The 27,858-nt window shown below is 39.1% G+C and overlaps 1 protein-coding gene and 2 long non-coding RNA genes across 3 annotated transcripts; all 3 read left to right on the top strand.

Moving 5' to 3' along the window:
• Window positions 1-6,064: 6,064 nt before the first annotated feature.
• LOC133986997 (B-cell receptor CD22-like) lies at window positions 6,065-27,521 on the top strand. The gene is made up of 7 exons (XM_062426356.1): window positions 6,065-6,254; window positions 6,482-6,709; window positions 6,890-7,150; window positions 8,313-8,400; window positions 8,475-8,535; window positions 27,153-27,322; window positions 27,455-27,521. The coding sequence occupies exons 2-7, from the start codon at window positions 6,526-6,528 to the stop codon at window positions 27,519-27,521; spliced, it is 831 nt and encodes a 276-aa protein (XP_062282340.1). The 5' UTR covers window positions 6,065-6,254; window positions 6,482-6,525.
• LOC134001182 (uncharacterized) lies at window positions 8,773-10,135 on the top strand. The gene is made up of 3 exons (XR_009927464.1): window positions 8,773-8,872; window positions 9,007-9,676; window positions 10,113-10,135. It is a non-coding gene; the product is annotated as an uncharacterized LOC134001182 (long non-coding RNA).
• On the top strand, window positions 22,122-23,655 carry LOC133985707 (uncharacterized). Its single transcript, XR_009925482.1, has 3 exons — window positions 22,122-22,201; window positions 22,469-22,702; window positions 23,571-23,655. It is a non-coding gene; the product is annotated as an uncharacterized LOC133985707 (long non-coding RNA).
• Window positions 27,522-27,858: the final 337 nt, after the last annotated feature.

The raw sequence follows: 27,858 nt of genomic DNA on the forward strand, positions 1-27,858 counted from the left end.
ACTCAATATTAGTTATGATATAATATAATTATGGGGGGGGGGGGGGGGGGTTACCTACTGTACAACAAGGTCACTGATGTGAACAATCAATGCTTCTGAAACTGAACCTCTAACTGTAATGATTAATGAATTTAATGTCAAGTGTAAACATATTAAGATGCAACTCAATCATAAAAAGTAAAAAGTACTGAAAGTAACTTTAAATGTGTGTAAACAATCAGTGATGGATGGTAAAATGTTGTCTCAGGGTTGTGATTCAGTATCTCTGATGTTTCACTGCCATCTAGTGGTGAAGCTTCAGTGTTGCAGCTTCAGGCTTTCATCACTGAGGTCTCCCTCTACTGTCTGCTTTAAAGGTTCAGTTCACCTGAATAACAAAAACATATTTTCTCACTTACTTCCTGTGGTGTCTAGCCCTGCAGATAGTTTTAGTTTGGTGTTTTTTTCACTTTTAATGTTTTTCTATTTAAATAAAGAACATCTCAGTAAAGTTTAGTTTTATCTGACAGAACTAAGAGAATATTTCTTATCTGTGCCCTCAATATTCAGCCTTTTGTTCTGTTCAGTTAAACTTCATCATTGTTCTCATGTTGGTGTATTCAGTGTCTCGACATGCAATAAAAGTGAGAAGAGATGCATCAAACCAACTGTCACATACATCAATTTATTTTCAGACACTGAACTGTTCCCATGCTTAAAGATTAAGATAATAAAAATTTTATTATTTCTATTCTCTCTGTACTAACAGGTCAGAACACTGGTATCTTATTCTCTCTAACATAGATTATATTAAGTCTTTGGAAAACAGGAAAATGTGTTTTTAACTTTAACTCATGCATATTCATAACAACAAGAAAGAGGAAGGAAATTACTTCATTTAGCGTCCTGATATCTAACTTCTGCTCACAGATCACAGATGACGAGCATCTTAACAGACAACGTCCTTCTCTGCTGTAAGTACAACAGTTCACTGATATGACTATTACATGTTGTGTACATTATTTGATGTATTTTATTGTCTCTGAAGCCTCACAGAGAGATGAGAGGAGCAGCTATGAGTTTAACAGCAGCAGCGAGTGGATTTGTTGTCTTCCTTCTCTCTGTGTCAGGTACTGTATATATACACGTTTACATTGTAGGACATTTAGCACACTTATTCAGAGCAGCATGAAGTCATTTTAAGAAAGTAAAAATATCCCAGATCAGCACTTTTCTATGTTTGAATGAAGGCAAAATGGTAAAAACACTGTAATAAGATGTTCAGCTGTGTCTGTGTCATGAGTGGTGGGGGTGGGGCCTGGCTGATATGGTTTGTCCTCCCTCCCTCCATAGATTGTAAGAATCATATATTTTTATTCATGCATATGAATATATTCATAGTTCTATGATGGTACAGCAATGCACTGAGAATTTCATCTTATCATGATGTTTTTAATGTTTGGTGATTTCTGCACTCTGTACTGTAGAGCTGGACAACTGTTTTAGCTGTTACAACTATGACAGTTTCCCCTTTCTGTGAAAACATGTTGACACCTATTTCATTCTAGCTGCGTTTCCAATACGTCATGTTCTGCATTTCTTTGTGGTTTTCACACTTAAGCAACTTGACCAAAAAACTAACAGACAGACTAACAGAAAATACACAAGACAAGTACAGACTCTAATGATTCAGTGTCTACTTCTCATCCTGTTCAGTAAAACGACATTAATGTTCACAGCTTCAATATATTCTTGTTCCTTCACTGCACCTTCAGACTGTACCATGCTCTGTCTCAGTGCAGCTTAACTGCAAACTACGGTGGCCGACAAGGGCGAACCAGTTACACCTTAAAATAATACATGCAAACAGACAAAACAAAAGAAATCAAGAAAACATCATTGATTTACAAGATATGCTCAGCATTTAAATACCACAACACAAATAATATACTACAAAGGAAGTGTTTCCAGAAGACACTTAAGAGTGACGAACACGTCAATAACTTCTTAGTGAAAAAGTTGTTAAAACACAAATGTCTCCTCTTTCCTACCGTAGTAAGGAAGACAACGAGCTACAACATTATTTCCATCGAGCTGGACTAATAACATTGTTCTCTATGTCCATGTGTCTTCGGTGTTGCACTTTCTAGACGGTCCCTGCGCACTCGTCTCACAGCCAGCTGTACATAGAGATCATTGTTATTTGTGTTTTAACAAGTTTTCACTTTCGAGTTATTGACATGTTCATCACTCTTAAATGTCCTCTGGAAACACTTCAGTTGTATGTAATGTGTTGTGTTGTAGTATTTTGTCAAACTGATGAAGATATTTTTTCCATCAATCTTCATTAATATGTTTTTATTTTGTGTTCACATTCATTGTTCTTTATTCAAGACGGGAACTAAGATGTCAATGGTGAATATAAGATGTATAAGAGACACACTTCATGTGTTCAGTTTGAGCTTCTTCTAAACAACAAACAAGGAAAACAACAGTATAAACTTTCAGAATGAATGGACTAAAGCAGAAACACTAAGCAGTAACAAATGATAAAATATGATAATCAAATGATAAAATACTGTATTCCAGTTCAGTTCTAGTTAGATTGATGCACGATGAGGAGCTTTGAATGACAACGACTGAAGATAAAATCATATTGGTGCCATGATCCACTTTGTCTTATTCACTGATTCTTAACTTGTTATACATGTGATTGTGGTTTCTGATGTGCTCTGTGTTACAGTGGTACAGGGTCAGAATGGCTGGGGAGTGACTTACACTCCTACTCACATCTGTGCCATAAAAGGATCAACAGTGGACATGAACTGCACCTACAGATACCCATCCAGGATAGATAATGTTGATACTGCAGTTGATGAAACATTCTGGTTTACTGAATGGAGTAATAATGATGCTGTGGATCTGAGAACAGACTCAGAGTACGCAGGTCGTGTGCAGTATCACTGTGATAAGAACGACTGCACTCTGAGAATCACAGATCTGAGAGAGAGAGACTCAGCTGAGTACAAGTTCAGGTTCATAACAAATATACGAGGAGGGAGATATTGGGGTTCACCTGGAGTCACTTTGACTGTCACAGGTAACATTTTCATTTGAAGATATAATTACATTTCAAATTATTAATATCATGAAATGTTACTGTGAATGTTTGTGTGTACGAACATAAATTACATTTATTTTCTTTCTTCAAAGATCCAGATCTCCAGGTGAAGGTGATCCCATCAACAATCAATCCTTCCTCAGCTGAGCTGAAGTGTCAAAGCAGCTGTCGTCTACCTGATCGTTCTTCCTTCATCTGGTACAAGAATGGACAGAAAATTCAGGATGAAACATCTTCTACTTATGAAGGGAACTTTTCTCCAGCAGACAGCTCTTCCTGTGCATTAAAAGGATTTGAGCATCATCCTGCTCATTCAGTGTGTGAGTTTACAACACAGTCTCCCACTAACATAACCACATCTAGTGGAGCCTTTAAAGAGTCAGTTCACTCAAAATACTAAAAACACATTTTCTGATTTGCTCCTTTTTTAACCTGCAAATAGTTACAGTTTCATTTGTTCAGATTTTGATATGTTAATCCTGTAAAAGTCTGCTGCCATCCCAACACAATGATAGTGAATGGAACATTGTTTATACTGCTTAAAACTTTGAAAACTTATATTTAAACTATAGATCTATGTGTATAACCAGAAACATTGTCTCTGTTACTTTGGATAATCTACAAACTTTGCTGTGGACATTTTTTTAATACTTCTTGAGTAGAAAGTAGTTCCAATGGAAACTGTTGACAGATAGGTCTGTGGATTATTCAGAGTAACCAAAACTGTTTTCTGTTTTTCAAACATGATTTTTATGTAGAAACTAAACTCTGTTTAACTTTATTGTGTTGAGGTGACAGCGTCTCAAAACCTGAAAAATGAAACCACAGATATCTTCATGGATAGACACCACAAACAAGAGAGAACATGTGATTTTGATTTTGGTGAACCAGAATTAAACATGTGAAAAACAAAATTTCCTGTTGAGCCTTTTATAAGATTATTATTATAACAATAGGTGAAATAGTTCTTTAATAAAAGTGTTGTTTTAAATTATTTTTGTCTTTCAGGTGTCCGTAGTCAATCCTGCAACAGAGTGATTTACACTGACAGAAGCATCTGTGCCTTCAGAGGCTCATCAGTGGATATTTCCTGCACATACAGCAGTTATGAATCTATCACATCATCATTCTGGTTCAGTCCTGATCGTAGTCATCAGTGGCAGAATCCCTCACAGCCTGAGGACCTTAGTAAAGACTCCCAGTATGCAGGTCGTATTCAGCTCCTTAAAACAGAGATAGGACGCTCCACTCTGAGAATCTCTGACCTGAGAGACAGCGATTCAGCCCAGTATCACTTCACATTCAAAACACAAAGCTTTGAATGGAGGAGTAGTTTACCTGGAACAACTCTGACTCTCACAGGTACTGATGAACACAAACACTGACACAGTACATTTAAATAAGCCGATTAGAAATTAATGAGGCTACTGGCTGAACTAATGTAATTAATTTTAATTTAATATCAGTTTCAATTAAATAGTTTTCAACATTTTGTGTACTAATTTATTATAGTTTTTTTTTTTTATTAAATGATCCAGTTTAGTTGGTAACTTATATGAATTGTCATTTCAACTGTCTGTCTTTGTGTTCATTTTCTGTGATGTACAAATTATTTTTTCTCTTTTTTTCCTCACAGAGCCAAATCTACAAGTGCAGGCGATTAGATCAACAGTCTATCGGTCTTATACCTGGGCAGAGCTGAAGTGTCACAGCAGCTGTCTTCTACCTGATCGTTCTTCCTTCATCTGGTACAAGAATGGACAGAAAATTCAGGATGAAACATCTTCTACTTTTAAAGAGTTCTTCTATCCTGCAGACAGCTATTCCTGTGCTGTACAAGAATTTGAGCATCATCCTGCTCCTTCAGTGTGTGAGTTTACAACACAGTCTCCCACTAACATAACCACATCTAGTGGAGCCTTTAAACTATTGTACTATACATTGTATGTTCATGTTTCTGGGGCAGCAGGTTATTCAAACATTGTATAGAAGTGGATCAAAATCAAACCACAGCTCCATGAGATTTTAGACATGTTGCACTTTTCTATCTTATTTACTGTGTTGACTGCAAAATAAATGTAAAATAAGAGTTTACATTTAAAGAGTCAGTTCACTCAAATGACTAAAAACACATTTTCTAACTTGCTCCTTTTTTAACATGCAAATAGTTACAGTTCTATGTGCCTGAATTTTGAGATGTTAATCCTGGAAAAGTCTGCTGCCATCCCAACACAATGAAAGTGAATGGAATATTGTTTATACTGCTTTAAGCTTTGAAAACTTATATTTAAACTATAGATGTATGTGTCTAACCAGAAACATTGTCTCTGTTACTTTGGATAATCTACAGACTTTGCTGTGGACATTTTTTAATACTAAGTAGAAAGTAGTTCCAATGGAAACTGTTGACAGATAGGTCTGTGGATTATTCAGAGTAACCAAAACTGTTTTCACACACACACACACACACACACACAAACACACACACACACACACACACACACACACACACACACACACACACACACACACACACACACACACATACAAACTAAACTCTGTTTAACTTTATTGTGTTGAGGTGACGGCGTCTCAAAACCTGAAAAATGAAACCACAGATATCTTCATGGATAGACACCACAAACAAGAGAGAAAATGTGTTTTTGTGATTTGGGTGAAACAGAATTAATCATGTGAAAAACAAGATTTCCTGTTGAGCTTTGTATAGGATTATAAATATAACAATAAGTACAATAGTACTTTAATAATAGTGTTGTTTTCATTTCATTGTATCTTTCAGGTGTCCATGGTCAATCCTGCAACAGAGTGGTTTACACTGACAGAAGCATCTGTGCCTCCAGAGGCTCATCAGTGGATATTTCCTGCACATACAGCAGTTATGAATCTATCACCTCATCATTCTGGTTCAGTCCTGATCGTAGTCATCAGTGGCAGAATCCCTCACAGCCTGAGGACCATAGTAAAGACTCCCAGTATGCAGGTCGTGTTCAGCTCCTTAAAACAGAGAGAGGACGCTCCACTCTGAGAATCTCTGACCTGAGAGAGAGCGATTCAGCCCAGTATCACTTCACATTCAAAACACAAAGCTTTGAATGGAGGAGTAGTTTACCTGGAACAACTCTGACTGTCACAGGTACTGATGAACACAATCTGATGATGAGTGAAAGTCGTGAATATTTATTGTTGAAGATTTTCACATAAAATGAATTTGATTATATTGAGTACTTTCTCCCATTTACACTTTTGATTGGATGATCACAAATTATTTCACCCAGCAGAACTACAAAGGTTATTGTGACTGTATGTTTGTGTATTTTATCGGTAACAAATGACATTTTGGGTCCTTCCTCACATATGCAGCTCTCCAGGTGCAGGTGATCCCAATAACAGTCCATCAGTCTCATATGGAGGCAGAGCTGAAATGTCTCAGCAGCTGCAGTCCAGCAGGTCGTATTTCGTACGTCTGGTTCAATAACGGAGAGAAAATGATGAATGAGGAAACTTATCTTTATTCAGGGCAGTTTAATCCTGGTGACAACATCTCCTGTGCTTTGAAAGGACATGAGGATTACCGCTCTCCTTCAGTCTGTGAGTTTACCTAACTATGTCACTAACACAATGTCAAAATGTATCCAAGGTAACAAACAGTTGGTTTTAATATGAGCAGCAACGAGGGAATCAACTTTCACTCCTCACTTTGTGTCAAACATTTACTTCTTACATTGTGTCAGTTATTCCACTGTTGACCAACTATGTTTTCTCCTCCAGATGCTCCAAAGCTTCCCTCTGTGTCAGTGAGTCCCTCTGGTGAAATCATTGAGGGACGTTCAGTGAATCTGACCTGTAGCAGTGATGCTAACCCAGCAGCTAATTACACCTGGTACAAGAAGAATGAAGACTCACCTAAAGCATCAGGACAGATCTTCACCATCACTGATGTCAGACCTGAACACAGTGGGAATTATTACTGTGAAGCCCAGAACAAGATAGGAAGTCATAACTCCACCTTACATCTGATTGTTGTGACAGGTAAGTTTTTACATTCAGCTACACACACACTGCACTCAGACTCATTACACACCATGTGATGTGATGCAGGGGGAATTTAATTAACCTCCAAATATTGAGCGGCTGCATCTTTTCATTTAGAGGAGGAAATTGAGATGTGACCAAGACTATTCAGACACAACATACTAATTAAAGGTTTTGGGACATACTCTGGACACACTGGAGAAGTTAAATATCCAGCTGGTGTTGAAGAAGTTTGAGATTTCACTGAAATTCTTGTCTAACAAGAAAACAAATTAACTTGTGAGAATGTTGTGTTAACAACAGCACCCTCTACTGGGCCAATGGCATTTATGGTTCAACGCTCTCTCAGCGATGCATCACACACCACCAGCTGTGCTGAGGAAGCTGCAGGAAGAGAGGAGAGTTTGCTCACTGCAGTTGCTTAAACTGTCACCAGTGTTTTTAATTCAAACGAACATGGACAAAAATTTGTTTTGCAGTGATTTGATTTAAACATGTTTTTGCACATTAGTAACGGATGAAAGTGAGACTGTAAATCACAGTACTGGACCATCACCACATTTAGTTAAGCTCTGTAGAAGTGTGACCTCCATCATCAGTACAGTTAGTTACAGCTGTCTTAATCCAAATGTTTAAGCTTTGGGGAAACTTAATGTCATCAGTTCTCCTTTCAGACTCCATAGTGGAGCTAGATGATGAAATCTGCAACTCTGAGGTTTTGGTTGATGTTAGCTTATAAATCAGTATATGAATGATGACCAATATATTATAACCATGTCTGTGTCAGCCTATAACAACAGTTTCAGTCGAGCTGTACTACAGACAGCAGGCCTGCGAGCTGCCAGGTAGTCCAGCTGTTTAAAGCTGGAAACAAACCGAGGTCATAATACATCATGCGCACATGAGCTGCAGGCCTGGATGGGTTTTCTGTCTATCATTATTATTATTATTATTATTATTATTATTATTATTATTATTATTATTATTGCCAAGAAATTTGCCTTGATGTTGTGGTACGCAACAATCAAACTATCGAGTACCACAAGTCAAAGAGCTGTTGCAGTTTAAAATGAAGAGAACAGAATATACATATATTGACTGAAACATTGGACCCAAACATGCTGTAACACCCTGATTAACTGTCAGTGTTTTCTTATAGATCCAGGAACAGCAATAACAATCGCTGTTGGAGTAACAGCTGCTGTTCTCCTGCCTATCATAATCCTCTCTGTCTTCCTATGGATGAGGTAAGCAGTTCTGTTTCACTGAATCATTGTTCAAAATTCACTCCTTTGTGTCTTTAATTAATTCTCCTCACCAGGAAAAAGAGCGCCTCCAATCAATCGTCTGAGGCTGAGGAGAGACCAGACGACAGAGAGAGGGTGAGGAGGGAGAGTTATACTATTCTATCCTGGTTTCACACTTCCACACTCACTATCTTAAAGTGACACTAGAAAACTCATCTGACTGTGAAGCTCGTCATGTTGTTTCTTAACAATCCTTCTTCACAGAAACCAATACTTTCCTCATTTCTATCACCCTCCAGACACAGCCAGAGATGCAAGATAACCTTCTGTACACCAGCGTGCTCTTCACCAACAACCAGGCAGATCCTCTCTACTCCAACATCAGATCAGCTCAGCTCCACAGACACATGGAGGAACAAGAGGTTATCGAGTACGCTGCTGTTAACTTTAACAGAGCTGGTACTGCCCCGAGGTGAGCAGCTCTTCAAACAGGAACACAGTAGCAACTGTTTTATGTTTTGCCTGTTACATCTTTATTATGACTGTTTGTATAATTTAATACAAAATCTTCAGATTCACCTGATTCATCTTTTATTTCCCTCTCAGAACCAGAGGTCAGGAAACTGGGGAAGATCCATCTGCACTGTACAGCACAGTCAACAAAACCTTATGAACACATCAGCAATCTCATATCTGATATTGTAATGTTTTTTTTAATCTGCAGGTCATTTTAAAATACACATACATATAACTCAGGGTGAACGTATCCAAGAATGCATCATAGAGACAAATGAATATTTTAGAGTAATTTAAATTGACAGTTTAGCTGTTTAACTGTTAATGTAAATTTCCATTGAGACATACTTTCTGTATTTCTTAATTTCTTTGAGGATGCTTCACAACATTGTAAGAAGTAAATATTTGCATTGACATGATGTTGATGCAAAAGTTTACTGCTGTTGCCAAGTAAGTGTTGATATCTTTGATGTAAATTTAAATCCACTTATTTTATTGTATTAATGTTGTACATTTTTATTATTTTATGCTTATAATACATTTTGTCTTTAAAACAATATTTAATCTAGTTTTATTTCACTTACTATGATTGCTTTTTCATTTTCATAATCTGTATTTCTGGTATAAATTAGTCCCAAATTGATTTTCTTCACTGTCTACATTTGTTCTGCCTTATTATCGGCTTGTCAGTCATCTGTGAAGCACTTTGAATTGCACCAACCTGTATGAAATGTGCTACACAAATAAAGTTTGATTGAAAGTTTCATTGAGATCCCAGTAGATTAAAAGATATCCTTCAAATGTGCTTTCAGTGGAAGTGATGGAGGACAACATCCACAGTGTGTCATTTAAAAGTTGATGTGAAGCTTATATTCAGCTTCAGCAGTCTGAGTTAGTCATATCAAGTGGATATTAGGGATGTGTCATTAAAACTGAATAACAGAATAATCATTTTCAGGGTCTAACTTCGATCTTTGTGCTGTGGTCGATTTTTATTATTGGGAAACTTAAATCAAGAGTTGAGCTGTGTAGTCTAGTAAGAAGGGTTCATTTACAGCTGCTGGAGAGCAATTCTCCCTTTCAGCCACTAGGAGGAGCTGTAAGCTTCTGTAAACCACCTCCACCTTGTGTTGAAGTAAATATGACACGGAGTGAGTTTTTACTGCTGCCCTCAGATACTTTGACTCGGTAGTAAGTTAGTCTGCTAGCTGACTGGAGGGAACATGATGCAGACGAAGCCACACAAAAGTCCCGCGTGGAAAAACTTCCAGTAAGTAGAGACAACTCAACAATAGGCGCCATGTTGTCACCATAAGGTCCGATGGCTCTGAGTGCAATTAAACGAGGCGGGCATGCTATGTCTGAATAAAGCGTTTGTTTTCTCCAGTGACAGGCTCATAAATGTCATTATATTGGCTCACAACATGGAAAGGATCCCTACAGAAGTACCTCTGTGTGTGTTTACCACAATAACTGTTTAAAACACGGTAAAATTACCATCAGTAGTCAGTCATCAATCAGTGTTTATCTTTCTCTTCTTCCACTCCCTGAAACACCGGTGTTAGTAGTTGTTCATTGAAAATAAATGAGACTGACACACACACACACACACACATTCACCACAGACTTCTTGTGATAACGGGTTAGTGCCAGCAGGTGGCAGCAGAGGAAGCTCCAGGCAGAAAACAATACACAGCCCAATAAGGGAATATTTATACTCCAACCCCGTAGTAGATACAAGTAAAAGTGTGTTGATGAAGAGTGATAGGAACATTTGTGGGATACAGCTAAAAGGGAAAAATCCCACTAATGTAAAAGTCCACCTTGGAAGCTCTCACAGAGAAGCAGGAGACCGCTAACATAAACTCAGAGTCAGAAACACAGCAAGCGGTTTGGCTGCGATGGAGTAGACGCGTGTCGAGTCTCGCTCCCGCAACTATTGTCAATTTAACGTTTCAAGACCCCGAAAGTCACAACAAAGGGTAATATTCATCTCTTTTGACGGACATATCCCCGAAATATGTCGACGTACGCGACCAGACACAACGTAAAAGAGCAGGGTGCTAAGGTCAGTCCCGCACACGAGGCAAGTGATGAGTTTAGCATGGCAGCCATTGCTAACCTTTTGGAAGAACACCGCCAAGCCCTCTCCGCTGATTTCAAAGCCTCCATTTCAACACTCGAAACAAAGCTGGACCACGTCCACACCACAGTGTCTGACCACGCTCAGAAGATAGTCTCTCTTGAGGTAAATGCTACTCTACAAGACGAGCGCCTGTTGACAGTGGAGGCATCCTGTGCTATGCTGACGGAGAGCAATGCTAAGCTGTTAGCTAAAGTCAGCGACCTGGAGTCCCGGAGCCGGCGGAACAATATCAGAGTGGTCGGCGTACCTGAGTCAGTGGAGGGACCGCGACCCACCGCCTTCTTTGCAGACCTGCTCATGGAAGTTTTTGGCGAAGGCGTCCTGGACTCACCGCCGGAATGTGACCGAGCTCATCGTACGCTATCCGAGAAACCGAAGCCGGGGCAGAGAGCACGGCCCGTCATTATCAGGCTGCACAGGTACCAGGTGAAGGAGAGGATCATACGTGAAGCCCGAACCAGGAGAGGCAAGCTGCAGTACAGAGGCTCCCCCATCTCCATTTACGAGGACTACGCGCCGGAGGTTGTGGAACAACGCCAGAAGTACAGGGAGGTGATGTCGGAGCTCTACAACATGGGCTTCAAACCTGCATTGCTATTCCCTGCCAGGCTTGTCATCGTGATGAAAGATGGGGAGAGGAAGAGGTTTTCTTCGGTCTCCGAGGCTAGAGGCTTCATAACATCCGTCCGCACGGAGGAGACCTGACGACGATGAGCGACTACAGTAAGCCCACCATGATGAACCACTGTTATGCTTACTGGATAACCGTGAGTTAATATGATGCCAACTATATAACTGTCTTCACCAGCCCCGGACGGGCCTGGAGTTAATTCTCAGACTGCATCATTAGTAGTTACAGACCACGGTCCCGACGGACTGCTGGTGTTTTGACTGTGCAGAGGTTTAAACAATAATCACCGGCTGGACATTTTATTACATTACCTGCACATTGATTTGAGATCCGATATTCGCAAATATTTTTCCTCTTTTTCACGTTTCTTTCTTCTCGTTTACACCAGGCTACTTTAAGAATTTAGATTATCTTCAACCCGTTCTCGTGCCAAGTTTTTTTTTTTTTTTTTTTTTAATTTACACATGTGTTTGCAAAGTTTAACAAGCTCTACCTCCTGGTCCTGGATGTTATTATTATTCTCACAGGATGTTCTAGAGTTTTTAAACGTTGTATGGAGCCATAGATGTGCAAGTCCTATGCAGTAATATTTTATACTTTGGCTCATTTCTCCGCAAAAAAAAAAAAAAAGTTTATATACCTTGTCTGGAACATAGCACTTGATATGTTTATTAATGTTTTTCTCTGTGACTTATGTGGGGTCAATTATTGTTAATGCAAGGGAAGGAGACCCCGGAAGCTTAGTTTAGTTGTTAGCTGTGAGCTGGAGAGCTCAGATGTTGTTCCTTATTGTGGGTGTAGCCCTCAGGTGGTCACAAATGTTATCACTGTTTTGTCTTTATTTTTTGTTCCCCCCCCCCCCCCCCCCCCCTTTTTTTTTCTCTCTCTCCTTTTTTTTCTCTCCTTTTCAACGCCTCCCCATTCTCTCTCCCTTCATTACAGTACAGAATACAGGTCATGCAGTGTCAATCTAACTTGTTACTGTCGGCTCTATGGCTAATGCTGTGAAGACAGATAACGGAGTTCGTCTGATTTCCTGGAATACTAAGGGCATGAACAATGCGATTAAAATTGGTAAGATCCTGACACAGTTACAACACCTTAAAGGGGACGTGATATTTTTGCAAGAGACACATCTCAAAACATCTGACACCCCACGTATTAAGAGGGCGTGGATGAGCCACTTATTCCATTCAAAATTTACAGATAAAGTTAGAGGGGCAGCCATTATTATTCATAAAAGGGTCTTGTTCGAGCCAACAAATGTAATTCTAGACACTGACGGCCGCTATGTCATAGTTTCGGGCACGCTTCAGAATATACCTGTGGTCTTAGTTTCAGTTTATGCGCCAACCTGGGACGATGACCAATTTTTTACGAGGCTCTTTGCAAAAATTCCAAACGCTGATAGTCACCGCATTATTATGGGTGGGGACTTTAATCTCGTGCAGGATGTGACTCTCGACAGATCTTCCCCTACACAAACCACACTATCCAAATCAGCGAATGTAGTAAAAACGTATGTATCGCAGTTGGGAATCTCTGATCCTTGGAGGTTTAAAAACCCCCATGGTAGAGCTTTTTCTTTTTTTTCCCATGTACACCACACGTTCTCCCGAATAGATTTCTTCCTGCTTGATAATAATCTCCTAGACGCCGCGAATGCATGTGAGTATCACCCAATAACCATCTCCGACCATGCTCCCACCACAGTTGACATTAGTTTTCCACGAGATACAACTCCACGCTCACGATGGAGGTTCAGCTCGCACTTGTTGTCAGATAATACATTCAAAGATTTTGTTGCGACTCAAATTCGTTCTTACATAGAGTTTAATGACACCCCTGATGTCAGCAGTAACATTCTGTGGGAAGCGCTTAAAGCTACTATTCGTGGACAGGTGATATCTTATATTTCCCAAATGAGAAGGGCTGAGCAGGCTAGGCTGGTGGAAATTGCAGAGGAACTTTTACAGCTTGATGGAACCTACTCCACCTCCCCATCCCCCACCCTCTATAAGAAACGGTTACTGCTACATTCGGAACATGACCTGTTAATGACACGCGTAGTGGAGAGACAGCTGCGACAATCGAAACAAAACTTTTTTGAGCAGGGAGATAAGGCTGGAAGATTATTGGCACAGCAGGCCCGCGCAGCTAGCGCTTCTAGATTGATTTCTCAAATTAAGCAACCTGATGGTAGCCTCGCTTCTGATCCAGCAGTTATCAATAAGTGTTTTTCTGATTTCTATACCACACTGTATACTTCTGAATGCAACCCAATTACTGCAGCGACCCCCAATCCTTTAGACCGGTTAACATATCCTCAAATTGAAGTAAATATCGCCAGAGAATTGGGCAGACCCATCTCTTTGTTGGAGGTGCACGAAGCAATCAATTCTATGCAAAACAGGAAATCTCCCGGTCCCGACGGTTTTACAGTCGAGTTCTTTAAGGCGTACTCGATGTTACTAGCCCCCATCCTGGTGAGAATGTTCAATGATTCCTTTACTGAAGGCAGACTGCCAGCGACCCTGTATGAGGCATCTATTTCACTGCTTCTGAAGAAAGATAGAGATCCTACCTCCTGTGGTAGCTATAGACCTGTCTCACTTTTAAACATAGATTATAAGATTCTGGCTAAGGTTCTCGCCCTCCGCCTCCAAAGTGTGATGTCATCAATAATCTCCTTAGACCAGACAGGCTTCACATTGGGGAGACATCCATTCTTTAACACCAGAAGGCTATTGAACATTATATACTCACCCGCGTCAAACACTCCTGAAATTGTAGTGGCGCTTGATGCAGAGAAAGCTTTTGACCGGGTGGAGTGGGGATTTCTATTTTTTATTTTAGAGAAATTTGGCTTTGATTCTAATTTTATTTCTTGGGTTAAACTTCTGTATGCCATCCCCTCGGCTTCTGTAAATACTAACGGCGTCCATTCAGCATACTTCCCTCTCAAACGTGGGACCCGGCAGGGATGCCCGCTTTCACCCTTGTTGTTCAATATAGCCATCGAGCCACTAGCCATCTGGCTTAGAAACCAGAATGAGTTTGAAGGCATTTCGCGTTTCGGTCTAGTTCACAAACTCTCTTTATATGCTGATGACCTTCTCTTATTTATTTCAAACCCCACATCCTCCCTCCCCCCAATTTTGTCAACTCTGGATCAGTTTGGGCACCTATCAGGGTATAAATTAAACATTCAGAAAAGCGAGCTATTTTTTGTTAATAATTTGGCGAGATCTCTCCCACAATCCGTATTTCCTTTCAAAATAGCTGAAGAGGGATTCAAGTATCTGGGGGTGTTTATTACCAGCTCCTTCAGGGAACTCTTTCAGAAAAATTTTCAGCCCTTATTAGATAAATGCAAGTCGGACTTGTCCAGATGGGCTGCCCTCCCCCTGTCTCTTGCAGGCCGAGTTAATCTCATTAAGATGGTAGTTCTTCCGAAATTTTTGTATCTTTTTCAACACATTCCAATTTGTCTTAATAAATCCTTTTTTGTTAATCTCAACCAACAATTTAATACTTTTATTTGGCATAATAAACCAGCCCGTATTAAGAAAAACATTCTTCAACTTCCCAAACCTGAAGGTGGGTTAGCATTGCCAAATTTTCGCCACTATTTTTGGGCCTGCAACATTAATAAACTTATATATTGGCTCCATGGTGAAGGTGCAGACACCTGTCCACCCTGGGCTCACACTGAGATCTCATCTTCTTCTTGCTCTCTACATTCTACGATATGTTCACAGCTCCCCATAAGTGCCCATAATGTCTCACCTAATCAGGTCGTCACCAATACAATTAAAATTTGGATCCAGTTCAGAAAGCAGCACGGTTTCCATAGGGCTTCAATTCTTTCCCCGGTTTTGAATAATTATGCATTTCTCCCTTCCCGCTCTGACCCTACATTCCGCATATGGTCGGATAAGGGCCTCGGAACACTTAAGGACCTGTATGAAGAAGGTGTTTTCACGTCTTTTGCATCTATGTCAGATAGATACAACCTGCCTAATAGCCATTTTTTTCGGTATCTTCAAATGAGACACTTTATCCAAAAGCAGTTCCCACATTTCCCAAACCGCCCCCCTGAAGCTGAAATAGACCAACTGCTGTCTCTCGACCTGCAACAAAAGCGACTGATATCTGTCATTTATAATAAGATTGCACTTCTGAGCCCAGCCCCCACTATATCCCCTAAAAACGTATGGGAAAAGGATTTGGGGGTAGACATTACTGATGTCCAGTGGAGAGACATTTTAAAACTAATCCATTCTTCGTCGATTTGCGCCAGGCACGGTCTATTACAGTGGAAGGTGCTTCACAGAGCCCATTTCACTAACGCTAAATTGGCAAAGATATATCCAAGTCACAGTGATGCCTGTAACCGCTGTAAACAGTCCCCAGCCGACCATGTGCACATGTTCTGGTCGTGCCCGAGGTTGACCAACTTTTGGTCCAATATATTCCAAACTCTCAAACAGGCCCTCAACACAAATTTAGAACCAAATCCCCTGACTGCTCTTTTTGGTCTTCCTCTGCCTAAAAATCTCCCTGTTTCTACACAGCGTGTCATGGCCTTTACCACCTTGCTAGCCAGGCGTGCCATTCTACTTAAATGGAAGCATGTTTCCCCACCGACTCATAACAGTTGGATACGGGAGATTTTACAATGTCTAAAGTTAGAGAAGTTAAGGTTTTCACAGAAGGGGTCTCTGACAGCATTCCATAAAACTTGGGACCCACTGCTGGATTATATTAGTAACAGTCTTAATGTTACTCCTGATGATGCCGAGGACGCTTCTTAACTGTTGGAAAGAGAGAGTACCCCCCCCCCCCCCCCCCTTTTTTTTCATTTTTTTATTTTTATTTATTTATTTTCTTCTATTCTCCTTTGATATTTATTTATATTTGTATATATACTTACATTTGATATTTCTTCTTTGATACATTTGATACTTTACCCCTTTTTTTTTTTTTTTTTTGTCTTATCTGTACTAAATTTATTTGTGTAATAATTGAGTCGTTTACTGTGATTACATCTGACATGGGTTGTTGGGAGGGATAGTGGGATTCATGTTGGGGTTCTCTTTTTGTCTTGTTCTTTTTTTGTACTTCACTCTAATGCAGACGCTCTAACACAACGTGAAACTGATGTATTGTTCTGTACTGTCTGCAAAAACTCAATAAAGAAATTGGGAAAAAAAAAAGAAACACAGCAAACCTTACCTCAGTGTCAGCATTATTTCATCCTTTACAGCTTCTACTACTCAAGGCTTTCCTCCTAATACCTGAAAAACTCAAACTAAAACTAAATAAAAACTAAAACTATATAAAAAATGAACTAAAACGACTTAATCACTTGTTAAACTAACTAAAACTAAACTGAAATAAAAACACAAATTGAAAAAATAAATTAAAACAAAAACTAATGAAAATGTCCAAACTACAATAACCTTGGTATGTAAATGCGTGTATGTGCAGATAATGAACTTACACTCTCTCTCTCTCTCTCTCTCTCTCTCTCTCTCTCACACACACACACACACCCACACACACACACACACACACACAGACACACATAAACACAGAAGAAGGTTTCAAATGTGGATATTAAACTAAACACACACACACACATTCACCACAGACACACACACACACACACACACACACACACACACACACACACACACATTCACCACAGACACACCACAGACACACACACACAAAGACACACACACACACACAGAGAGAAGAAGGTTTCAAAAATTGAAAATATAAGTGTGTTTATGTTCAGATACAAATACACACACAGAAGGTTTCAAACATGGATATCAAACTTACACACACACACACACACACACACACACACACACACTCATCATAGACACAGACACACACACTCAAAATAGTGCTGCTCAAAATTTAAATTGGCATCAAACCACACACCAAGATTTTTTTTCAACAGTTTTGATGTTATTCAAAGTGGAACCAGCAGATGGCAGGATTTGTTCTCTCACATGCTGTGACATGATGACAATGAACTCTGTTGCCATCCAATTATTCAGGCCCTTAAAGGTGGTCAATGAGAGAACTAAGAGATCCAGGCTCAGTGGGTTTCACAGGCAGGTATAACTGTGTATCATCGGCATAAAAATAAAAAGAAACACCATGCTTTTCCATGATCTGTCCAAGAGGGAGCAAGTATAATGACAATAAAATTGGTCCTGAAACTGACCCCTGAGGCCAACCATACTTGACACAGGACATAATTGTTAACTGAGACACAGAATCTCCTATTAGACAGGTAAGAGTCAAACCAAATCAAAACTGTGTCAGATAATCCCACCCAAAGCCTTAGTCTGTCCAGCAGTATGCCGTGATCAATACTGTCAAATGCTGCACTAAGGTCCAGAAGTACCAGCACTGAGCACATGCCCTCATCGGCAGCCGTTAAAAGATCATTGGTAACCTTAAGTAGGGCAGTCTCAGTGCTGTGATACTTGCCAAAGCCTGGTTGACACTTTTCAAAAATGTTATTATTTTCCAGGACAGAGAGAAGTTGCTTTGACAGCATTTTTTCTAAGATTTAGATATAAAAGGTAATTTGGAGATCGGCCTATAGTTTTGAGGGAGGGAGGGATCCAGACCAGGGTCTTTTATCAATGGATGAACACATGCAGTCTTAAAATAATCAGGTACACAACCATTAGACAGAGAACTGTTAAAAACAGAGAGTAAACAGGGCCCAACAGATTCCATTACTTTCAATAAAAACTTTGTTGGTATCACATCAAGAGGGCTGGATGACACTCTCATATGTGATACTGTCTCTAAAAGCTCAGGTAAAGTAATGGGGTAAAACTGCTTAAAAAGTCCCTTGATGTGGTTGATGGGCATCAGAGGAAGTGACACTGGTGGAAATAGATGTTCTGATGGTTTCCACTTTGTTAGTAAAATAGGATAAATGTTTTTCACAGTCAGCATTGCTCTCAACTGGAGCACAAGGATGTGGTGGATTAACTAGTTGGTCGACTGTCTTAAATAAAAGTATTGGATTATGTTGATGGGTCTGATTGGGTTGTGAATAGTACTGCCTTCTTGCTTCCTTAACCATGTTGTTGTAATGAGATATTAACTCCTTCATAATACCATAGTCGACCTGGAGAACTGCCTTTTCCCACTTTGGCTCTGCTTGCCTACATGCCTTAGACTACTGTACAACAAGGTCACCAATGTGAACAATCAATACTTCTGAAACTGAACCTCTAACTGTAATGATTAATGAATTTAATGTCAAGTGTAAACATATTAAGATGCAACTCAATCATAAAAACTGAAAAGTACTGAAAGTAAATTTAAATGTGTATAAACAATCAGTGATGGATGGTACAATGTTGTCTCAGGGTTGTGATTCAGTATCTCTGATATTTCACGGCCCTCTAGTGGTGAAGCTTCAGTGTTGCAGATTCAGGCTTCATCACTGAGGTCTCCCTCCACTGTCTGCTTTAAAGGCTCAGTTCATCTGAATAAAAATCAACATATTTCATCACTGACCTCCTGTGGTGTCTAGCCCTGCAGATAGTTTTAGATTCATTTTGCTGACAAAATGTTAGAATTGGGTGTTTTATTCTGATTGTAGTGAGGCGATGCATCAAACCAAATGTCACACATCCGTCACATATGTCATATTTATTTTTAGACAATGAAATGTGTCCACTGTTAAAGATTATGATTTTTTTTTTTTAAAGTCTCATTATTTCTATTCTCTCTCTTAAAATTGTGAGCAGGTCAGAACACTGGTCTCTTATTCTCTCTAACATAGATTATATTAAGTCAGAAAACTGTAAAACTTGGTTGACACATACACCTATACTGGCATTTGACTCCTCCTACATATTCATAACAGTAACAATCAGGAAGGAAATAACTTCATTTAACATCCTGATATCTGACTTCTGCTCACAGATCACAGACGACGAGCATCTTAACGGACAACGTCCTTCTCTGCTGTAAGTAGAACAGTTTACTGATATGACTATTACATGTTGTGTACATTATTTGATATATTTTATTGTCTCTGAAGCCTCACAGAGAGATGAGAGGAGCAGCTATGAGTTTAACAGCAGCAGCCAGTGGATTTGTTGTCTTCCTTCTCTCTGTGTCAGGTACTGTATATCTATATTTACATTGTAGGACATTTAGCACACTTATTCAGAGCAGCATGAAGTCATTTTAAGAAAGCCAAAAATATCCCAGATCAGCACTTTTCTAGGTTTGATGTATTTGTGATGCAGAATGATGAATAACTTTTTAACTGGCCAAACATTCACTATACCTATTGGCCTCTGAATGAAGGGAAAATGACTTGAAATATATCAGTATTCACTGCTGAACTAATATAATAACTAATGAGATGTTGAGCTGTGTCTGCGTCATGAGTGGTGGGGGTGGGGCCTGGCTGATATGGTTTGTCCTCCCTCCCTCCATAGATTGTAAGAATCATATATTTTTATACATGCATATGAATATATTCATAGTTCTATGATGGTACAGCAATTAACTGAGAATTTCATCTTATCATGATGTTTTAGATCTGATAGCTTTTGCACTCTGTACTCTGAAAACTTATTTTAGGTTAGCCACTAAAAACTTTCCCTGATGTCATGTCCTGCATCTGTTTGTGGTTTTCACACTTTACTGAGCAGCAACTTGACCACAGAACAAACAGACAGGAAACTAACCACAAGCACAGACTCTGATGATTCAGTTTCTTCTTCTCATCCTGTTCAGTAAAACCACATTAATGTTCACCTTCAATATATTCTTGTTCTTTCACTGCACCTTCAGACTGTATCATGCTTTGTCTCAGTGCAGTTTAACTGTAAACAGCATCTGAAACTATTTATTTGTACTGTTAATTTAAATAAAACAGCTTGGACACCCAAGCTTAACTGAAAACGGTGACTCGTGCATTACCTAGGTCAGGGGTATAAGATGTACAAGACACACTCTTCAGGTTATCAGCTTTAGCTTTTTCAAACCTTCAGACTGTACCATGCTCTGTCTCAGTGCAGTTTAACTATAAACTACGGTGATGAACATACAAGTTGTTAAAACACAAATGTCTCCTCTTTCCTACTAATAACATTGTTCTCTATGTGCAACTGGCTGTGAGACGAGTGCGCAGGGACCGTCTAGAAAGTGCAACACCGAAAAGAAATACTCCACACTATATTTAATAGTTTTAACTTTTACATCGCAACATCGTGACATCACGTTTGGTCTGGTCCTATAAATCATATGATTATCATCATTTGACGAATCTATAAATGTCCAATAGTGTCCTGTCAGTTACATTACGACACTTAGTTCGGATAAAATAGTTAGAGGTTATTAAATATAGTTTGAAGTATTTCTCTTCGGTGTTCCACTTTCTAGACGGTCCCTGCGCACTCGTGTCACAGCCAGCTGTACATAGAGAATAATGTTATTAGTCCAGCTCGGAGGACGGCTCGTTTTGGTCAAAATATCAAAATCAAAATAATGTTGTAGCTCGTTGTCTACCTTACTACGGTAGGAAAGAGGAGACATTTGTGTTTTAACAACTTTTCACTTTTGAGTTATTGACGTGTTCATCACTCTTAAGTGTCCTCTGGAAACACTTCCGTTGTATGTAATGTGTTTTGTTGTAGTATTTGCACGTGTTGTCACTATCAATTTTCATTAATATATTTGTGTTTTGTCTATTTGCAATGTGTTCACATTCATTGTTCTTTATTCAAGACGGGAATTATAAAGTGTTGAAAAATGAACATGAGGAAAAATGATGTCAATGGTGAATATAAGATGTATAAGAGACACACTTCAGGTGTTCATCTTTACCTTCTTCTAAACAATAAACAAGGAAAACAACAGTATAAACCTTCAGAATGAATGGACTAAAGCTGAAACACTCAGCAGTAACAGATGATAAAATACTGTATTCCAGTTCAGTTCTAGTTAGATAGATCCACGATGAGGAGCTTTGAATGACAAAGACTGCAGATAAAATCATATTGGTGCCATGATCCACTTTGTCTTATTCACTGATTCTTAACTTGTTATAAATGTGATTGTGGTTTCTGATGTGCTCTGTGTTACAGTGGTACAGGGTCAGAATGGCTGGGGAGTGACTTACACTCCTATTCACATCTGTGCCTTAAAAGGATCAACAGTGGACATAAACTGCACCTACAGATACCCATCCAGGATAAATAATGTTGATACTGCAGTTGATGAAACATTCTGGTTTACTAAACTGAGTAATAATGAACCTGTGGATCTGAGAACAGACTCAGAGTACGCAGGTCGTGTGCAGTATCACTGTGATAAGAACGACTGCACTCTGAGAATCACAGACCTGAGAGAGAGAGACTCAGCCCAGTATCACTTCACATTCAAAACACAAAGCTTTGAATTGAGGAGTAGTTTACCTGGAACAACTCTGACTGTCACAGGTACTGATGAACACAAACACTGACACAGTACATTTAAACAAGCTGATTACAAATGAATGGGGTGACTGGCTGAACTAATGTAGATTAATTTAATTTAATATCAATTTTGATTGAATGGTTTTCATCATTTTGTCTACTAATTTATTCTGGGTTTGTATTAAATGATCCAGTTTAGTTGGTCACTTATATGAATTGTCTTTTTAACTGTCTGCCTTTTTTTTCACTTTTTGTGATGTACAAATGATTTTTCTATTTTTTTCCTCACAGAGCCAAATCTACAAGTGCAGGTGATTAGATCAATATTCCATCAGTATTATACCCGGGCAGAGCTGAAGTGTCACAGCAGCAGTTGTCTACCTGATCGTTCTTCCTTCATCTGGTACAAGAATGGACAGAAAATTCAGGATCAAACATCTTCTACTTATAAAGAGTACTTTTATCCTGCAGACAGCTCTTCTTGTGCATTAAAAGGATTTGAGCATCATCCTGCTCCTTCAGTGTGTGAGTTTACAACACAGTCTCCCACTAACATAACCACATCTAGTGGAGCCTTTAAACTATTGTACTATACATTGTATGTTCATGTTTCTGGGGCAGCATGTTATTCAAACATTGTATAGAAGTGGATCAAAATCAAACCACAGCTCCATGAGATTTTAGACATGTTGCACTTTTATATCTTATTTACTGTGTTGGCTGCAAAATAAATGTAAAATAAGAGTTTATATTTAAAGAGTCAGTTCACTCAACATACTAAAAACACATTTTCTGACTTGCTCCTTTTGTAACATGCAAATAGTTACAGTTTCATGTGCCTAAATTTTGAGATGTCAATCCTGGAAAAGTCTGCTGCCATCCCAACACAATGAAAGTGAATGGAATATTGTTTATACTGCTTAAATCTTTGAAAACTTATATTTAAACTATAGATGTATGTGTATAACCAGAAACATTGTCTCTGTTACTTTGGATAATCTACAGACTTTGCTGTGGACATTTATTAATACTTCTTGAGTAGAAAGTAGTTCCAATGGAAGCTGTTGACAGATAGGTCTGTGGATTATTCAGAGTAACCAAAACTGTTTTCTGTTTTTTTAAAACAAGATTTTTATGCACAAACTAAACTCTGTTTAACTTTATTGTGTTGAGGTGACGGCGTCTCAAAACCTGAAAAATGAAACCATAGATATCTTCATGGATAGACACCACAAACAAGAGAGAACATGTGTTTTTGTGATTTATGTGAAACAGAATTAAACATGTGAAAAACAAGATTTTCCTGTTGAGCCTTTTGTAGGATTATTATTATAACAATAGGTACAATAGTACTTTAATAATAGTGTTGTTTTAAATTAATTTCATCTTTCAGGTGTTTATGGTCAATCCTGCAACAGAGTGATTTACACTGACAGAAGCATCTGTGCCTCCAGAGGCTCATCAGTGGACATTTCCTGCACATACAGCAGTTATGAATATTATATCACATCATCATTCTGGTTCAGTCCTGATCGTAGTCATCAGTGGCAGAATCCCTCACAGCCTGAGGGCCTTAGTAAAGACTCCCAGTATGCAGGTCGTGTTCAGCTCCTTAAAACAGAGAGAGGACGCTCCACTCTGAGAATCTCTGACCTGAGAGAGAGCGATTCAGCCCAGTATCACTTCATATTCAAAACACAAAGCTTTGAATGGAGGAGTAGTTTACCTGGAACAACTCTGACTGTCACAGGTACTGATGAACACAAACTGATGATGAGTGAAAGTTTTGAATAGTTATTGTTGAGATTTCATATCAAAACTGATTTGATTATATTGAGTACTTTCCTCCATTTACACTTTTGATTGATGATCACAAATTATTTCACCCAGCAGAACTACAAAGGTTATTGTGACTGTATGTTTGTGTATTTTAATGGTAACAAATGACATTTTGGGTCCTTCCTCACATATGCAGCTCTCCAGGTGCAGGTGATCACAATAACAGTCCATCAGTCTCATATGGAGGCAGAGCTGAAATGTCTCAGCAGCTGCAGTCCAGCAGGTCGTATTTCGTACGTCTGGTTCAAGAAGGGACAGAAAATGATGAAGGAGGAAACTTATCTTTATTCGGGGCAGTTTAATCCTGGTGACAACATCTCCTGTGCTTTGAAAGGACATGAGGATTACCGCTCTCCTTCAGTGTGTGAGTTTACCTAACTATGTAACTAACACAATGTCAAAATGTATCCATGGTAACAGACTGTTGATTTTAATATGAGCAGCAACGAGGGAATCAACTTTCACTCCTCACTTTGTGTCAAACATTTGCTTCTTACATTGTGTCAGTTATTCCACTGTTGACCAACTATGTTTTCTCCTCCAGATGCTCCAAAGCTTCCCTCTGTGTCAGTGAGTCCCTCTGGTGAAATCATTGAGGGCAGTTCAGTGACTCTGACCTGTAGCAGTGATGCTAACCCAGCAGCTAATTACACTTGGTACAAGAAGAATGTAAATCCAGACCTTCAACCTCTCAGTAAAGAACCACAGCTTGTCTTCAGCTCCATCCAGTCCTCTGACTCTGGAGAGTATTACTGTACAGCTGAGAACCAGCTGGGGAAGAAGACATCTGAATACATCTTTATTGATGTGAAATGTGAGTGAAACACTTTGTTGGAGAAGCGACATACAGCTGTTGGACTTGGCAGCCTTTTCTTTTTTTTTAGACATGGAAATATTTGTCTGATCGTGTCTTCTTTCTTCAGCTCTTCCCGCTGAGCAGCTTCAATACAGCATGTTGAACTAATGCAACCCTTCCTCTAACCTCCTCTATTAATATTTAATTCATATTGATATATCTCCTCCAGATGGTCCGAAGCTTCCCTCTGTGTCAGTGAGTCCCTCTGCTGAGATAGAGGAGGGCAGTTCAGTGACTCTGACCTGTAGCAGTGATGCTAACCCAGCAGCTAATTACACCTGGTACAAGGAGAATGAAGACTCACCAAAAGCATCAGGACAGATCTTCACCATCACTGATGTCAGACCTGAACACAGTGGGAATTATTCCTGTGAAGCCCAGAACAGAAGAGGACGTCATAACTCCACCTTACATCTGACTGTTGTTAAAGGTAGGTTTTTCCTTTCAGCTACACACATCATCTGATATGGCCCCAGAATCAGAGTCAAGGAAACATGTTAAGGTTGATATTGATAATATCTGAGCAAAGGACAACACATTTACTTGTCAATGTTATATTTCAAATGATTTTGTGAACTCTGATTATACTGAGATGATGCAGGCTTTTTATATTTAACTAGTGGAGAGAGAGCTGTGCTCATGTATACAAACAGCCAAGGTGAGATTTATTCACAGCACTGCTTCACTCTATGAGACCATGAGTCTAAATATTGAACTGCTGCTTATTTTGTTGTGAGGAAGAAGTTGAAATGTGACCAAGACTATTCAGACACAGATACCAAGAGAAGGTTTTGGGAAAAACTGTGGACACACCGGAGGAGTTAAATCTCCAGCTGGTGTTGGAGAAGCTGGAGATTCCTCTTAAAGACTGATTTTCTATGTAATTTGTATCTTTTTAGAGAGTTATAAATATTGTCTCACAAGAAAACACATGAACTTGTGAGAATGATGTGTTTACAACAGCACCCTCTACTGGGCCAATGGCATTTATGGTTCAACGCTCTCTCAGCAATGCATCACACACCACCAGCAGTGCTGAGGTAGCTGCAGGAAGAGAGGAGAGTTTGCTCACTGCAGTTGCTTAAACTGTCACCAGTGTTTTTAATTCAAAGGAACATGGACAAGAATTTGTTTTGCAGTGATTTGATTTAAACATGTTTTTGCACATTAGTTACAGATGAAAGTGAGACTGTAAATTACAGTACTGGACCATCACCACATTAAGTTAAGCTCTGTAGAAGTGGGACCTCCATCATCAGTACAGTTAGTTACAGCTGTCTTAATCCAAATGTTTAAGCTTTGGGGACCCTTAATGTCATCAGTTCTCCTCTCAGACTCCATAGTGGAGCTAGATGATAAAATCTGCAAGTCTGAGGTTTTGGTTGATGTTAGCTTATATATCAGTATATGAATGATGACCAATATATTATAACCATTTCTGTGTCAGCCTATAACAACAGTTTCAGTCGAGCTGTACTACAGACAGCAGGCCTGCGAGCTGCCAGGTAGTCCAGCTGTTTAAAGCTGGAAACAAACCGAGGTCATAGTACAGCATGCGCACATGAGCTGCAGGCCTGGATGGGTTTTCTTTTTATCATTATTATTATTATTATTATTATTATTATTATTATTATTATTATTATTATTATTATTATTGCCAAGTAGATTTGCATACACAAGAAATTTGCCTTGATGTTGTAGTACGCAACAATCAAACTATACAAGTTACAAGAGAATGCAAGTATCACAAGTCAAGCAATCATAAATAATGTACAATACTGAAAAAAGCTGTTGCAGTTTAAAATGAAGAGAACAGAATATACATATATTGACTGAAACATTGGACCCAAACATGCTGTAACACCCTGATTAACAGTCAGTGTGTTCTTATAGACCCTGGAGCAGGAAAATCAATCGCTGCTGGAGTAACAGCTGCTGTTTTCCTGCTTATCATAATCCTCTCTGTCTTCCTATGGATGAGGTAAGCAGTTCTGTTTCACTGAATCATTGTTCAAAATTCAGTCATTTGTGTTTTTAATTAATTCTCCTCACCAGGAAAAAGAGAGCCTCCAATCAATCGTCTGAGGCTGAGGAGAGACCAGACAACAGAGAGAGGGTGAGGAGGGAGAGTTATACTATTCTATCCTGGTTTCACACTTCCACACTCACTATCTTAAAGTGACACTAGAAAACTCATCTGACTGTGAAGCTCTTCATGTTGTGTCTTAACAATCCTTCTTCACAGAAACCAATACTTTCCTCATATCTATCACCCTCCAGACACAGCCAGAGCAAGATAACCTTCTGTACACCAGCGTGCAGTTCTCCAGCAACCAGGCAGATCCTCTCTACTCCAACATCAGATCAGATCAGCTACACAGACACATGGAGGAACAAGAGGTTACCGAGTACGCTACTGTTAACTTTAACAGAGCTGCTACTGCCCCGAGGTGAGCAGCTCTTCATACAAAAACAGTATCAACAGGTTTAATATTTGCCTGTTACATTTTTATTGTGACTGTTTGAATAATTTAATACAAAATCTTCAGATTCACCTGATTCATCTTTTATTTCCCTCTCAGAACCAGAGGTCCGGAAACTGGGGAAGATCCAGCTGCACTGTACAGCACAGTCAACAGAACCTCATGAACACATCAGCAATCTCACATCTGATATTTTAATGTTTTTTTTCCCTTTTTCTGTAGTTGTTTTCAGCAGGTAATTTTAAAATACATATACATATATATCCAGACAACTGTATATTTTAGAGTAGCTTGTTATTTTACTGTTGATGTAAATTTCCATTCAGACATAGTTTCTGTATTTCTTAATTTCTTTCTTTGAGGATGCTTCACAACAATGTAAGAAAGCAGTGAACATTTACATTGACAACATAATTATGTAGAGATGTCAATGCAAAAGTTTACTGCTGATGCCACTGAACGTGAACTTAAATCCACATATGTCATTGTATTAATGTTGTAAA

Source organism: Scomber scombrus, chromosome 2 (genome assembly GCF_963691925.1).
Source record: "Scomber scombrus chromosome 2, fScoSco1.1, whole genome shotgun sequence".
Lineage (NCBI taxonomy): Eukaryota > Metazoa > Chordata > Actinopteri > Scombriformes > Scombridae > Scomber > Scomber scombrus.